The sequence below is a fragment of the Terrapene carolina genome, unplaced genomic scaffold (assembly GCF_002925995.2).
Source record: "Terrapene carolina triunguis isolate 2854851 unplaced genomic scaffold, T_m_triunguis-2.0 Scaffold211, whole genome shotgun sequence".
In the NCBI taxonomy this organism is placed as follows: Eukaryota; Metazoa; Chordata; order Testudines; family Emydidae; genus Terrapene; species Terrapene triunguis.
Window position 1 is genome coordinate 37702340 of NW_020664562.1, and position 12738 is coordinate 37715077.

Sequence of the window (12738 nt, forward strand, 5' to 3'; positions counted from 1 at the left end):
TAGCAAATCTGCCCACCTTATTCTTTTGAGGATTATGAAGACACAAAAGATGTCTGAGTACTGAAGCTAAGTTTAGTGAATAAACTTGGCAAACAATTTCTGGAGTCTATGGGCCCATAATCATAATATTTCATCGGATATAAACTGGATTAGCCACCCCTGACAAATGGAAGGTGTGGACTGATAAAACACTCCTGCTGTCGCACATCCAGTCTCCCAGAAACTGAGGGCACGTCTTCACTACTCGCTGGATCGGCGGGTAGCAATCGATCTATTGGGGAACGACTTATCGCGTCTAGTGAAGACGCGATAAAATCGATCCCCGATGGCTCTGCCGTCTACTCCGGAAATCCACCATGGCAAGAGGCGGAAGCAGAATCGACAGTGGCACGGCAGTGGTCGACTCGCCGCCGTCCTCACAGCCAGGTAAGTTGACCTAAAATACGCAACTTCAGCTACGCGATTCACGTAGCTGAAGTTGCGTATCTTAGGTCGACTCTCCCCCCCCCGTAGTGTAGACCTAGCCTGAGCTGCCTTATTCCAGTCATTGAACCAGACTGTGAACTTAAGTTTGAGAATTTCCTCAAAGAGAAAGATTGCTTCTTTCCTGCCTCCTAGGACTGAGACCCTGAAGAGCTTAGGCTTATTAGACCCCTAGCCTTAACATTGTGAAAACACTTGTGCAGAGGAAGGGCTGAATTTTGAATTTCTGCCTGTGGCTTCGGAATTTTCACTTAAGCTCTCTGAAGGGCTAGGGCTCACAATGGAAGCCTGAGATAATTTACACTGGGACTCCACACTATACTATATGAGGCAATCAAGACCACAGAACTACTAACAGAACACCAATGATTAGAACCCGGTCAGAAAATGGAAAAAAAAAAATGTGAACATCGAACCTGTCATTATACATAAAGCTGTGGCCTAGCTCTAAAAAGGTGAGAGGAGGAAAGGTTCTCCTGAAACAATAGTTGCTTGTTGGGAATCAGAGTTCTGAATCATGAACATTAACATCTAAATGCAGCAGCACCAATGTTTCTCTTAGGACTCTAAAAGAGTATTTAAAATACAAGTTGGAAATAAGAAGCCAGCGATTTTTCAGTCACCTATTAGAAGAGGCATTTTTTTTTAATTATTGGCATGTCAATGCTAATTACTAACTTTTTCTATAGGCTTATCGTTCTAGAAGAAAAGCAGATGTTATGATACCACACAGATAAAGTGCATACATCAATTTTACTGTATTAGAAGAAAGGTGCAGCAACGCCCCCTTGTGTTGTAAAGAGAACTGATCAGGAACTAATGATAATTCTTTATATTTTTCTTGGTCTTAAATCATCTATTAACAGTCCTCTGAGCCCAAGATTAATTCATTCTTAAAAACAACACATATGAATAGTCTCCCCATTCTCTCTTTTGAACAAAGTTATAAGTTGTTATGAATGCATCATACGGGACAATCTAAAAATGCTCAAAAAGGGGAAATCAACACCTTCACAGTCAACAGGCTCAATCCATATGAAATCAGAAAGCTGGTTTTAGTAACTTTGTCCCGTTATTACTCAACCAATTGCGATTCTTGAGCGAAAATTCCTTGGAACACCCAATTCCATTCTGTATTGCTCCTGTATTACCACTCCTCAGTTTGGAGAGTAACTCCATGTTCAGAATGGCAACTGGGCTTTGAGGAAAGATGTTGGGTAACCGCACTGAGCATGCTTAGGGATTGTTCTAAATATGATTATTAGAGATGAACCCAAATTGAAACTCCAGTTCTGAACAACTCTGAACTTTATGAAGTTTAGACCAAGATCCACACTTTGAGAAAGTTCAGATCCAAATATGAACTCTGCAGCTGGAACTCAAAATCTACAATGCGCTGACGCAAAACCCTGGATCCAAAACATACCTGAACTCTGAAAAAGTTATGATTCAGAAATCAGCTCCATCTCTAGGTTTAATGCAAGGTAGTTTCTTCCTCATCTAACAGCTGCGACCCTGTGCACTAGGTTGCAACACCACTCGGGTTTGGCCCATTCACCCCTCTGCAGATGGAGGCAGAGGGGTGGATGGGCCAAATCTGAGTGACACTGCAACTCCATGTTACAGGCTGCAATGCCCAGAGCAGGGAGCTGGCTGGGTTCGTTCTCCAACTGCTGCCCTTCAAACTCACCTTTCAGCACCCCCACTATACTCGTGTGCATGCTGATGTAGCAAAAACTATGTTATTTGGTGACTTTTCTGCAACTTATTTCATCCCCGCACCTCTGCCATGAAATCTACTAAAAATTTCCAAAATTGCAGCCTTAACCATGAGCTTGATCATTTTGCTTGTAGACTGTATCCATTCCACCATTCTTCATCTTTCTTTCTTGTCTTTTTCTAGATTACAAGCTCTTTAGGGCAGGGACGGTGTTTTTTATATTTCTATAGAATTTAGAACACTGTGCTAAGTGACAAATTATTAAAGATAATTAATAACACCACCTGTAACTGCAAGGGTTGTTCCTTACTAGTTAATACTTACTTTAAATTTTGAAAACAAAAGGCTGCATTGCATTGCTCCAGAAAATAATGTGCTGTTCTAAATTTTAATAAGAAACACACAACAACATTAAAAGTGATTATATTCAAAGGCATACGCTAATGCAGTATGTTAGTGAACTAAGTTAAGACAACAAGGCTTATATGAGAAGAACGTGACAGACAGGCACCATTATTTAGCTCCAGGTACTTATCATTCTGCTTGTCGTAGCACTAGTAATCTTTTTTTTTGCCCACTCTTATTTAAGCTGAATTGGTGAAATTCAGCCCTGACATAAGGTGCAACATCCCATTGACTACTATGTGAGCTCCACCAACTAACGGCAGAGCCTGAGTTCGATCCAGTATGATTTATGCATCTTACTCTGACTCTACGTTGAAAAGGCTTCAAGTACTAGACAGCATAGAATGTATATGCTGTGAAATCAAAGTATATTTCCTCTTTCCTAGAGTAATAATAAGTTGTACAGATGAAAGGAGGTTGGATAAAGGAGAGAGGAGGTGCTACAGCAGAGTGCATTAAGAATCATGGGAAATTATGCCTGTGGTTTCAATGCCTTTCAAATAAATTTGTAAAGCACACAGTGCTGGGATTTATTCTTTTATATTTCTACCGACTAAATCATTGGTTTACCAACATAAGATTTATCAAAACCTAGAAGTTATTTACATTTTCAGTGTTGCCTTTGAGGATCTTCCACAAGACCCAGAGATTTTGCATTTGAAAACAAAATATTTCGTGTGTCTATAGTGTGGTGGTTGGAGAATGAACAACCCTTCACCCTTTGGCTGAGACCAAGTACAGAAAGTTTGATAAACATTTTTGAGAAAGTACGAGCATGTTGAAAGAGGGCTTTATAACGGAAGTGGAGTTGCAATAATGGGTAAATGAATCATTGATGGTTCAATTTGTAAGGTAGAGCAGAGAAACATCCCCTGCAGCTCCATGTAAGGCTTAGATTCTATAATCCTCCTTGACTCACACTTTTGCAAACCTGAAAGCTATAATATACACTCCAGAGTAGGCCAACAGTTTTCATCAGACATCAACATTTATAACCCATCTATGTTTTAAGTTAGTGTTACTAATTTTTAATATCTATGTGAATATCGCAGGGTACAGGGTACTCCCCCAGACTGGAACTCAGTGGGTAAATGAGCAATATAAAAAACAAAAAAAGGAAAACAGAAAGTAAACAGAGGTCAGAAATAAATCTGTATGTAAGAAGCTCAGCTGGCTCCTTAGACCCAAATAAAACTAACTTAAAAACACATCGATTTCATGACTGACCCAGACTCCTGACACATCTCTAGTATATCTATACAGCTCATTATGGACATCTCCAATGGTCAGTCTTCCTTTCCTGAATATCATTAGGGAGCAGCTATGAGACTTGAGACCACAATCCTCCTTCATGTGAGGCTTTGACAGCTGTCCTGGGATGTTCTCATACATTATTCCTCCACCTTACCAAGGAGTTAGAGCACATCCTTTCAATCTCAAGCCTGGTTCTAGCTAAGTAGAGACACCTACTTAGTTTGATATCTACCTCCCAACAGAGATTTTGTAAGTTACACAAGTAATAAAGCATTAATTTATAACTGGCATACCTAGTTTCCAGAATGATATGCCTCCCCCACCCCCACCCCCAACTTCCCATCACATGACTAGATTCTAAATCACATCATACTGAGCTTATAGGAAGAAATAGAAAGGAAACCTGAATTATAAATTAGGTTAAAAAATAGACAGAAGGCTGTAAAGGTAAGAAGCTTTGACTCAGGATGACTTTAATTTTATGTTCTATTGACAAGTTCACTAATGTTGGATTTCAAAGTCTCTTAAGATACCTCAAAACCAGAAAGATCCTACCGCTTCCATGAATAACTTCTGTAGGTCATTTCTAACACACATCAGACAATTTTGCACTTACATATTTATAAAGCATTTTGAACTACTCCTTTAATTTTTAACCAAATGAAAATTTTTACATTTGTTCAGACCACAGAGTGTAATATAAGTTAGTAATTTCATCAGTTAACTTACAGTGGTCACCACTACAAAGTCAAAATTCCACACTGTTGTACTGCAGTTATTTACTAATCTACTTGAGATACCATAACGTGATACTGGTTGGTAAATGCTGACTTTAGGATTTTAACCACTATATCCCTCCCCCGCCCATTTATTGAGTAATATTTTGAAGGCTCGTTCAAAAAAACAAAAAAACAAAAAAAACAAAAAAAACCCAGCAGAATTTTAAGAATCTGAAACAATTTACCTGTCCTGGTAAGTGGTGATGGCAATACTCGGTGGCGTCAGCAAAGGCAAAGTTGTTGGTCTAGCGAGGATGTCTCTGTCAGGTGTCTTAGCTCTTTCACTTTGTCTGTGGGACAATGGTGGTAACTGCAAATTACATGAGCAACACCTTCTTCCTCTCCAGAGATCTATGCCGAGCATATTACTAGATGTACTATAAGACTTGCTCAGGCCACATTCTAAGTAATCTTTAGCAATCTGGAAAAAAAAAGAAAAGTAATTGAAGTTATGCAAATACATTTTTCCACAAAGAAAGAATATCAGCAATTAATTTACTTTCATAAATATTTAGTATTTGGGGGAGCTGAACTACTCACAAAAGAAATCTTTATTCTTAGCTTCTGGAAAAATTTTACTACTGCCATATTACAAAGTTTTGTAATCGTTTGCAAATTCACCACTGTGAATTTCATAATATTTACAAATTGGAATCAATCCTCCAGTTCTGCAAGCTGGAGTTAAGCAGGAATGATCCCCAGCTGAATAGTCCATATTACATGGCAAACTTTCAAAATTTAAACTTTTCCTATGAATAGTCCATTTAGTGTTCATCCAAAATACCACTCCTCTCTCACACAACACAAATTCATGAATTACCTGTTAGCTCACTTTTCTGTGAATCATCACAGCTCATCAGGTTTTGCCCTATTCATACCAACTGGTGAGGATAGAGACCTCAGAGTTGGTGCTATGATATAGTCTGAATCATCCAAGATCTACTACTTGGGACAAATTCCCAGCTGAGGAACCTTAAATGATGTGGACAGTCTTAAAGAGAAGTGTCTGATCAGCCAAGTAGTTTTGTTCTCAAACTTCTACTGGTTTTATTCCAAAACATCACCAGTCCTGGAAGCTAGCTCCCATTCCTCCCACAGCTGAGCCAGAAGTACTTCTGTGTTAGAGATCAGCCTGAACTTTACAGTTCAGATCTGGCTCAAAATCTGGAACACCTTGAAAGTTCCAGGGCATCCTGACCTGAGGTTTTGATTCAATACATCATAAATGGAACCAACTGCAAAACGTAGAATATAGGTTCAAATTTTGAACCTTTCCAATGTTTAGGAGTATTTAGAGCTAAGACTTTGGTTCACATCCATCTCTACTTCTTATAAACTTTGAGGAAAACAAGTCAGATGATGCTATTCCCCTGTATGCAGAAACTGACTGTACTTGGCCTGCAAGAGACTCCGTTTTCACCATGCCAGTAAGTTCCACTAAGATTTTTCAATTTCCAGTTCAGAAGGCAAAGACATGCACTATAAACAAAGTCTGTGGTAGCTAATTGTTCTCTGAAATCTTCACATCTAAAGTGAAAGGCAATCACATAATCACACCTGGCCAAAAACGTGAATTGTTTTAATGAAGGAATTGCTTTACCGAAGACATAATCGATAGTATATGCCACCATACACAAGACATCATCTCAAAGTTTCCAGCCATCGCTTCCAGTATCTAATTTTCTGCATAATCAGCTTCTTAAGATTCTATGAAGCAGTGTGCACAATCAATGTTCATGATAACTGTAGCCTGCCAGGCACTCTGGCTTATACTAAACACAGAGTGCTCTTAACATGCCTTTCTTGACTGTTCAATTCTTGCTCTCAGAAGGGTGATAGTGGGCAATTGCTCTTCCTCCTGGAGTGTACTTTCAAGCTGGGTCCATCTTCTCTCTCCTCTTATTTAACATCTAGATAAGGCCATTGAGACTTAGTGACGAAACATTGTCTGTGGTGTTTTCAGGATGCTCTATGCCTCCGTTTTATCAAACAACCAGCGCAGTCAATTGTCTCAACCAGTGTCTGGTTCAGATGGGGTAAGGATGAGAGAAAACAGGCTGATCCTCAAATTGCATAAGTCTGGAGCAATGTTGAGGCAACATGGAAATATGGCATTGGTTATATCTGAAGGTGCAGACCTGCTTTTTGTTACTCAAGTTAACAATATAGTTGAATTTCCAGTTATCATTAGAAAAATCAGAGTAGCCATAGCCATGACAGCTTCTCCCCACCCCTGATCTGCAACAGCCTAGGATATTTTGACCATTTGTTTCAGATGTGGACCTCAATACCCTCACCCTTATAACTGTCACCTTGAGATTAGAGGACTGCAATGTGCTTTACAGAATGCTACACCAGGAGCTGAAATTGGTGCAGAATTTGACAGTCTGTTTGTTAAGTGGTATATCTGTCAAAACCAAGGCAAGGAAGGTTATGTCTAGTGGCTGGAGCAGCGGTGGTCGTGCCCAGTGGTCAGAACCAAGGGTTAGAGCTGGAACCAGGAGTCAAGAGCAGGGCTGGAAGAAGACAACAGTAGGGCTGGGAGGTAGGCTGGACCCAGAACAAGGCTGGAGCAGGACCAGAGACAAGACTAGAGCAATAGCAGGGCAGGAACAGACTGAGGCCAGTGGAATCTGTCACCACTATCAAGCAGAGCAGAGTTCCAAGCCATGAAGTGACGTTGAGCAGAATAGGCTGCTGTTTCTCCTGTGAAGCTTACATACCTGCTCCGAGAGTCACCAGAGCAGCCCCAAGCTTGTGGATTGGCTAGAGCCCAACACAGGAATAACTCATCCCCACGTGAGGCTTATTCAGGCTGTAGTCCAAGGATGACTCATCACCTCATAATATCTACCATGAACATACTGGTCTCAGGATGCAACAGATCCCATCCTGGCTAATTCCTTTGGGAGCACTGATGATGGCTGCCAGTACAGCTATTTCTGAAGGACAATACAACACATTTTAAATCGAGTAGAATCCAAGAGGGTTAACAATCTAGTTAAAAGTTGTGAAGTTGTATCACTTGTTTTAGAAAGTGATATTCCAATATCCTACTCGCCCAGTTATGCGTCCTTCAAAACTTGCTCTCAAAGTTAATAGTGCTTCAAATTCAATATATTGAAAAAGGCAAGTTATTCCTAAGAGATAGCTTCATAATGCTGGCAGCTCTTAGACTAAAGTGTGTGAAAGAAAGAGACAGGCCTTTTATAAGACGCCAAAGAAACAAGTGTTGGTACAGGTATACATAGGGCTCTACCAAATTCACAGTCCATTTTGGTCACTTTCATGGTCATAGGATTTTAAAAATCGTAAATGTCATGATTCCAGCTATTTAAATTTGAAAATTCACAGTGGTGTAATTGTAGGCGTCCTAACCCAAAACAAAACAAGGTTATTGTAGGGGGCATTGCAGTACTGCTACCCTTACTTCTCGCTGCTGCTGACGGCAGCGGTGCCTTCACAGCTGAGCAGCTGGAGAGCAGCAGTGGCTGGCCAGGAGCCCAGCTCTGAAGGCAGAGCTGCCGCCAGCAGCACAAAAATAAGGATGGCATGGTATGGTATTGCCACCCTTACTTCTGCGCTGTTGCTAGTGGCAGCTCTGCCTTCTGGCCGGGAGCCCCTGTCAACTGCCACCAGTCTCCAGCCACCCAGCTCTGAAGGCAGTGCAGAAGTAAGGGTGGCAATACTGCAACCCCTCCCTAAAACAACCTTGTGACCGCTCCACGCAACTCCCTTTTGGGTCAGGACCCCTAATTTGAGAAACACTGGTCTCCCCTGTGAAATCTGTATAGCATAGGGAAAAAGCACACAAAAGACCAGATTTCACAGGGGGAAACCAGATTTAACGGTCCATGACGCATTTTTCATGGAATTTGGTAAGGGCCCTGGTTATACACCAATCTCTTCCAACAGTATAAATTTAAAAAATAAAACCAAGAACAGTTCACTGATCTTATCACAGATGATGAGTCTCACTAATGGGTGACACAGGACATCCCTACAAGAGGCTGCCTGGAAGCTTTTTATGGAATTGGAGTTGTTAATGCCCTAAGTGACCTCTGATGGCATGTGAAGGATTCAGATTTATCTTGCTAACACAGAGAAAAGGAGCAGCTAAAATAGGGTAGAACCAACGGTTACACTGAATAGAAATGCTACAGCAAGAATGTAAATTAGTTATGTATGCAATATAGGCAATATGCGGTTATATCTGAGCAATCCAGGTACCATCACCCCAGCACTTCTTGACTATACTGATAAATTAGGAGCCATTTCAGAAAACAAAGTCAAGATAAAAATGAAATGCACAATCTCAGCCAATGCCACCTGCTGCTTGTTTCAGATCATATTTTAAAAACTAGAAATTTAAACCTATTCATGGTCTCAAACACTTAGGTCAGATTCTGCCACCTTCACCTTGAGTAGTACTTTACTCCACAAGTAGTCCATCTGAACTCAGTGGGACTCTTAACAGATTAAGGAATGGCATTCACATGGATAAAGATAGGAGAATTTGAAATATTATTCCTGTTAATTTCTTTACAGGATATGATTAAAATACATCTACAACTTGTATTTGACTATGAAGTTCGGCTTAAATAGATTGGATCAAATGTTCCTCCCTCTGTGGAGAAAGTTAATATAAGAAAGATGAACTTCTTAGGATTGTTTTATTGATAGCTATACAGCCTTGCCTTCTGACATTTGTCAATTGAACTTTGGACAAATAAAAATAACAGGCATGTGGGTCCCGGAGCCTGAAACCCTCACTCACATGATGTAAGAGGCTTGATGTAAAGTTGTGGAATAAATATAATACATAAATTAATTAGCTGAGAATATTCTAAGAATTAAAAAAAAAAAAACCTGCAGAAATATAATACCTTTCTCCCCCAGAAAGACAGATTTAAACTCCCCAACTTTACATCAAGCCTCAGTTAATTTATCCTGCAAAAGTCACCGAAACCGAGAGATACTTCCTTCTACAAACCATAAAGGTTCATTGTTGGGTGTACATTTAAAATGGAATTCCTATTTTATAAAATGCATTTAGCTCAATACAATAGAGCAAAATGGCCAAGATTTCATTTTTAAATGGGCGGCTAAAGTTAGATTCCTACATTCATCTTTTTATAGGTGCCTAGTTGTACGCAGTTTCACCTATGATAATTTAATGAGAGATTTGCAAATAACTATGGCTGGATGAAAATTTTGATGGAAACTGGGCAGGCAGGTGGTCTCCTGGAATTCACGGTTCCTGAGGGTCCCCAGTTTTCTGGCAGCCAGACAGGCTCCCCTGCTTGCTTCCCAGCAGCGCAACAAGCTGGCAGACTAGGCTCCCCTGGTCCCCACCTGGTGGGCTGCCAGGCTCACCAGACTGGTCTGCTCCTCACTTGACTGGCTCAACAAGCTATCCTGGCGGTCCACTCTCCCTGAGCTACTCGGTGGTTACGTGCCTGGCTGACTCCCTGGACAGCTAGCTCCTGGCTGCCCACCTCCCCAGCTAGCTGCTTTTCCAGACTCGTGCAGAGCCAATGAGCCCATCCAACAGCCAGCAAGCACAAGAATTCTGTTTTGATTCTCCCAAAATTGAACTTTTCTGGGAATCCCTTCCTGTGAAAATCGTGTGAGTTTTTGATTTTTTGCCCCCACAAGGGATTTAAAAAAAGTTTCAAATATGTGAGAGTGTGTGTGTGTGAGAGAGAGAGAGAGAGAGAGAGAGAGAGAGAGAGAAATTCCATTTTCTGGTCAGCTCTCTATAGAACCCCAAAGGAGATGCGTGGATTTAGTGCTGATGACAGATGTGAGATGTGGTAAGCATAAGGAGTTCAAATGACTATACTGAAATGTACCACTGAGACATGGACTTTTGGGACAGTAAGTGTTAAGTGGGTTTGCTGGCAAATCTCCCAGACAAACAAACAAACAAACAAACAAACAAACAAACAAACAAACAAACAAACAAACAAACAAACAAACAAACAAACAAACAGTAAGGTAAACATTTATCCCAATCACTGACGTGTTGGTCCACAAACGTTTTCAACATCATTTCAAGGATTCCATTAAATCTCTCAACCAGCCTGTTAGTCTGGGCTGGTAGGAAGACGACCAGAAGTGTTGAACCTCACATTTCTCCATAGCTCTTTATGTAAGGCAGACAAAGTTTGACTCTGATCAGTTCAAACCTCATGGGGAAAACCCACCCAGTTAAATATTTTTAGCAAAGTGTCAGCCACCTTGTCTGCCCCAGAGCTACTGCTTCTGGATAGCAGGAGACACAACCTATTACTACCAGAATATACTTTTTCCTTCTCCAGGTAACTTTGCTAAGGGGCCACACAATGTCCATAACGACTCTTTGAAAAGGTTACTCAATGATGGGAAGGGGGAATCAGCAGGGCCGCCCAGAGGGGGGGGGGCAAGTGGGGCAATTTGCCCCAGGCCCCCACGAGAATATAGTATTCTATAGTATTGCAACTTTTTTTTTATGGAAGGGGCCCCCAAAATTGCTTTGCCCCAGGCCCCCTGAATCCTCTGGGCGGCCCTGGGAATCAGGGCAGCCTTACCTTTGTCTGTGAACTGCAGGAAGCCCGAGACCCAGTTCTGATAAGCCCGGCCTTTGACAAACCATTTATGGTTTTTACAAACATCTCTGATACAGGGCTTGGGACTGGGCTGATGCAAATCTTAAGAAAAGGGAAGAGACATCCCAGCATATCTGAGCAAGAAATCACTCCCCCAAGTGTAAAACTACACAACAATTGAAAAAGAATATTTTGTAGTGGTATGGGCCCCCTCAGCAAATTTCAGCCTTATCTTTTTGAACAACACTTCACTGTATAAACAGACCACTCACTACTCACCGGGTTGCATCAAATGAAATGGATGAATGTCAAGTTGCTATGATGGAGCCTGGTACTCCAAGATTATGATGTGGAAGTAATTTATGTTAAAGGGAATACAAACTCAGTCACTGATGCTTTGTCCGGGAATTAAGTCAGTGGGTCCCCCTGAGGGTGCCAGACAGCCACACTTGCCCCCCCCCCGCACTTCTGTTGGGGGTGGGGTGATGTGATAGTTGTGAGACCTGGGAAGTGTAAGAAACTCAAAACAACTATGTTGAAATGTGCCAGACAAGCAAGGCCTCTTGGGATAATAACTGTTATGTGGATATCCTGGGGAATCCCTGGAGAGTGGTTAATGCAAACTACACAACCCCAGTTATGCAAGAACCCCGCCTTTTGAAACTATGCCCTCAGGAGAGGGTCACTGACTTGTCTAACTTGCTCCAGGATACTGGAGATCAAAGGCCCAGGCTGTATGAAGAAATAGCTGAACTGTGCAGTGGGAGTCTGGTTCCTAATCTAAAAACTGACATGAACTTGGGACCAACAGGGAAAACCCAGTTGTTGTGTTTGAAAGACTGACAACTACTAAAGCCCTATGTCAGGGCTGAGGGTGACCTCTGGTAAGCTTTTAGTATATATTTAGGTTCTTTCATTCATATATGTTTTCTCTGTAATGCTTTTGTCCTACAAATAAATGTAGGTTTATAAGGTTGGTTGGTAACTGGTGTACAATGTTATAGCCACTGGAGAAAGAATAAACCGCAGGTGCTGAACTCTGGTCATACCTGCTGGGATATCGCAGTGAGGTGCAACCCTAAACTCCAGTCTGAAGGGAGAAAGACATGGGTCTCCATCCCAAGAGAAGTGATGGCTGAGAAGCTTAAGCTTTAAGCAGATGCCCTCAAGGAAGACCAGGCAGGTGGGTCAAAGGTGCAGTCAACCCTGAAACTGACCCATAGATGGTGTCGGTGTGTGCGATCTAGGACAGTGGGGAACTGTCAAAGTGCCAAAAACAGTGACAGCAAGTACCGTAGAAGGGAAAAGCACAGTGAAAAGTCTCAGTTTTGGGTGGGGAAGGTACAGTGAAATGAAAATGAGTTATGCAAAGCTGAAAAAGAGGCAAATGGCTGAGATATGCTGAAAAAGGCAGTTCAACACTGAAGAGCTCAAAGGCACAGCTCATTGACCAGCTATACACCAAGGACCAGAAAAGGAATCCCCAGGCAACTTCCAGGATCCCAGG

General features: G+C 41.5%; 1 protein-coding gene across 1 annotated transcript in view; it reads right to left on the minus strand.

Annotated features, from left to right (window-relative positions):
• Positions 1-12738, minus strand: part of LOC112115931 (cAMP-specific 3',5'-cyclic phosphodiesterase 4B) — a 395215-nt gene that overhangs the window by 332236 nt on the left and 50241 nt on the right. Inside the window, exon 3 of the mRNA XM_024213161.2 lies at positions 4827-5062. Within this exon, the coding sequence (XP_024068929.2) occupies positions 4827-5062 (236 nt within the window). The remainder of the gene's footprint in view (positions 1-4826; positions 5063-12738) is intronic.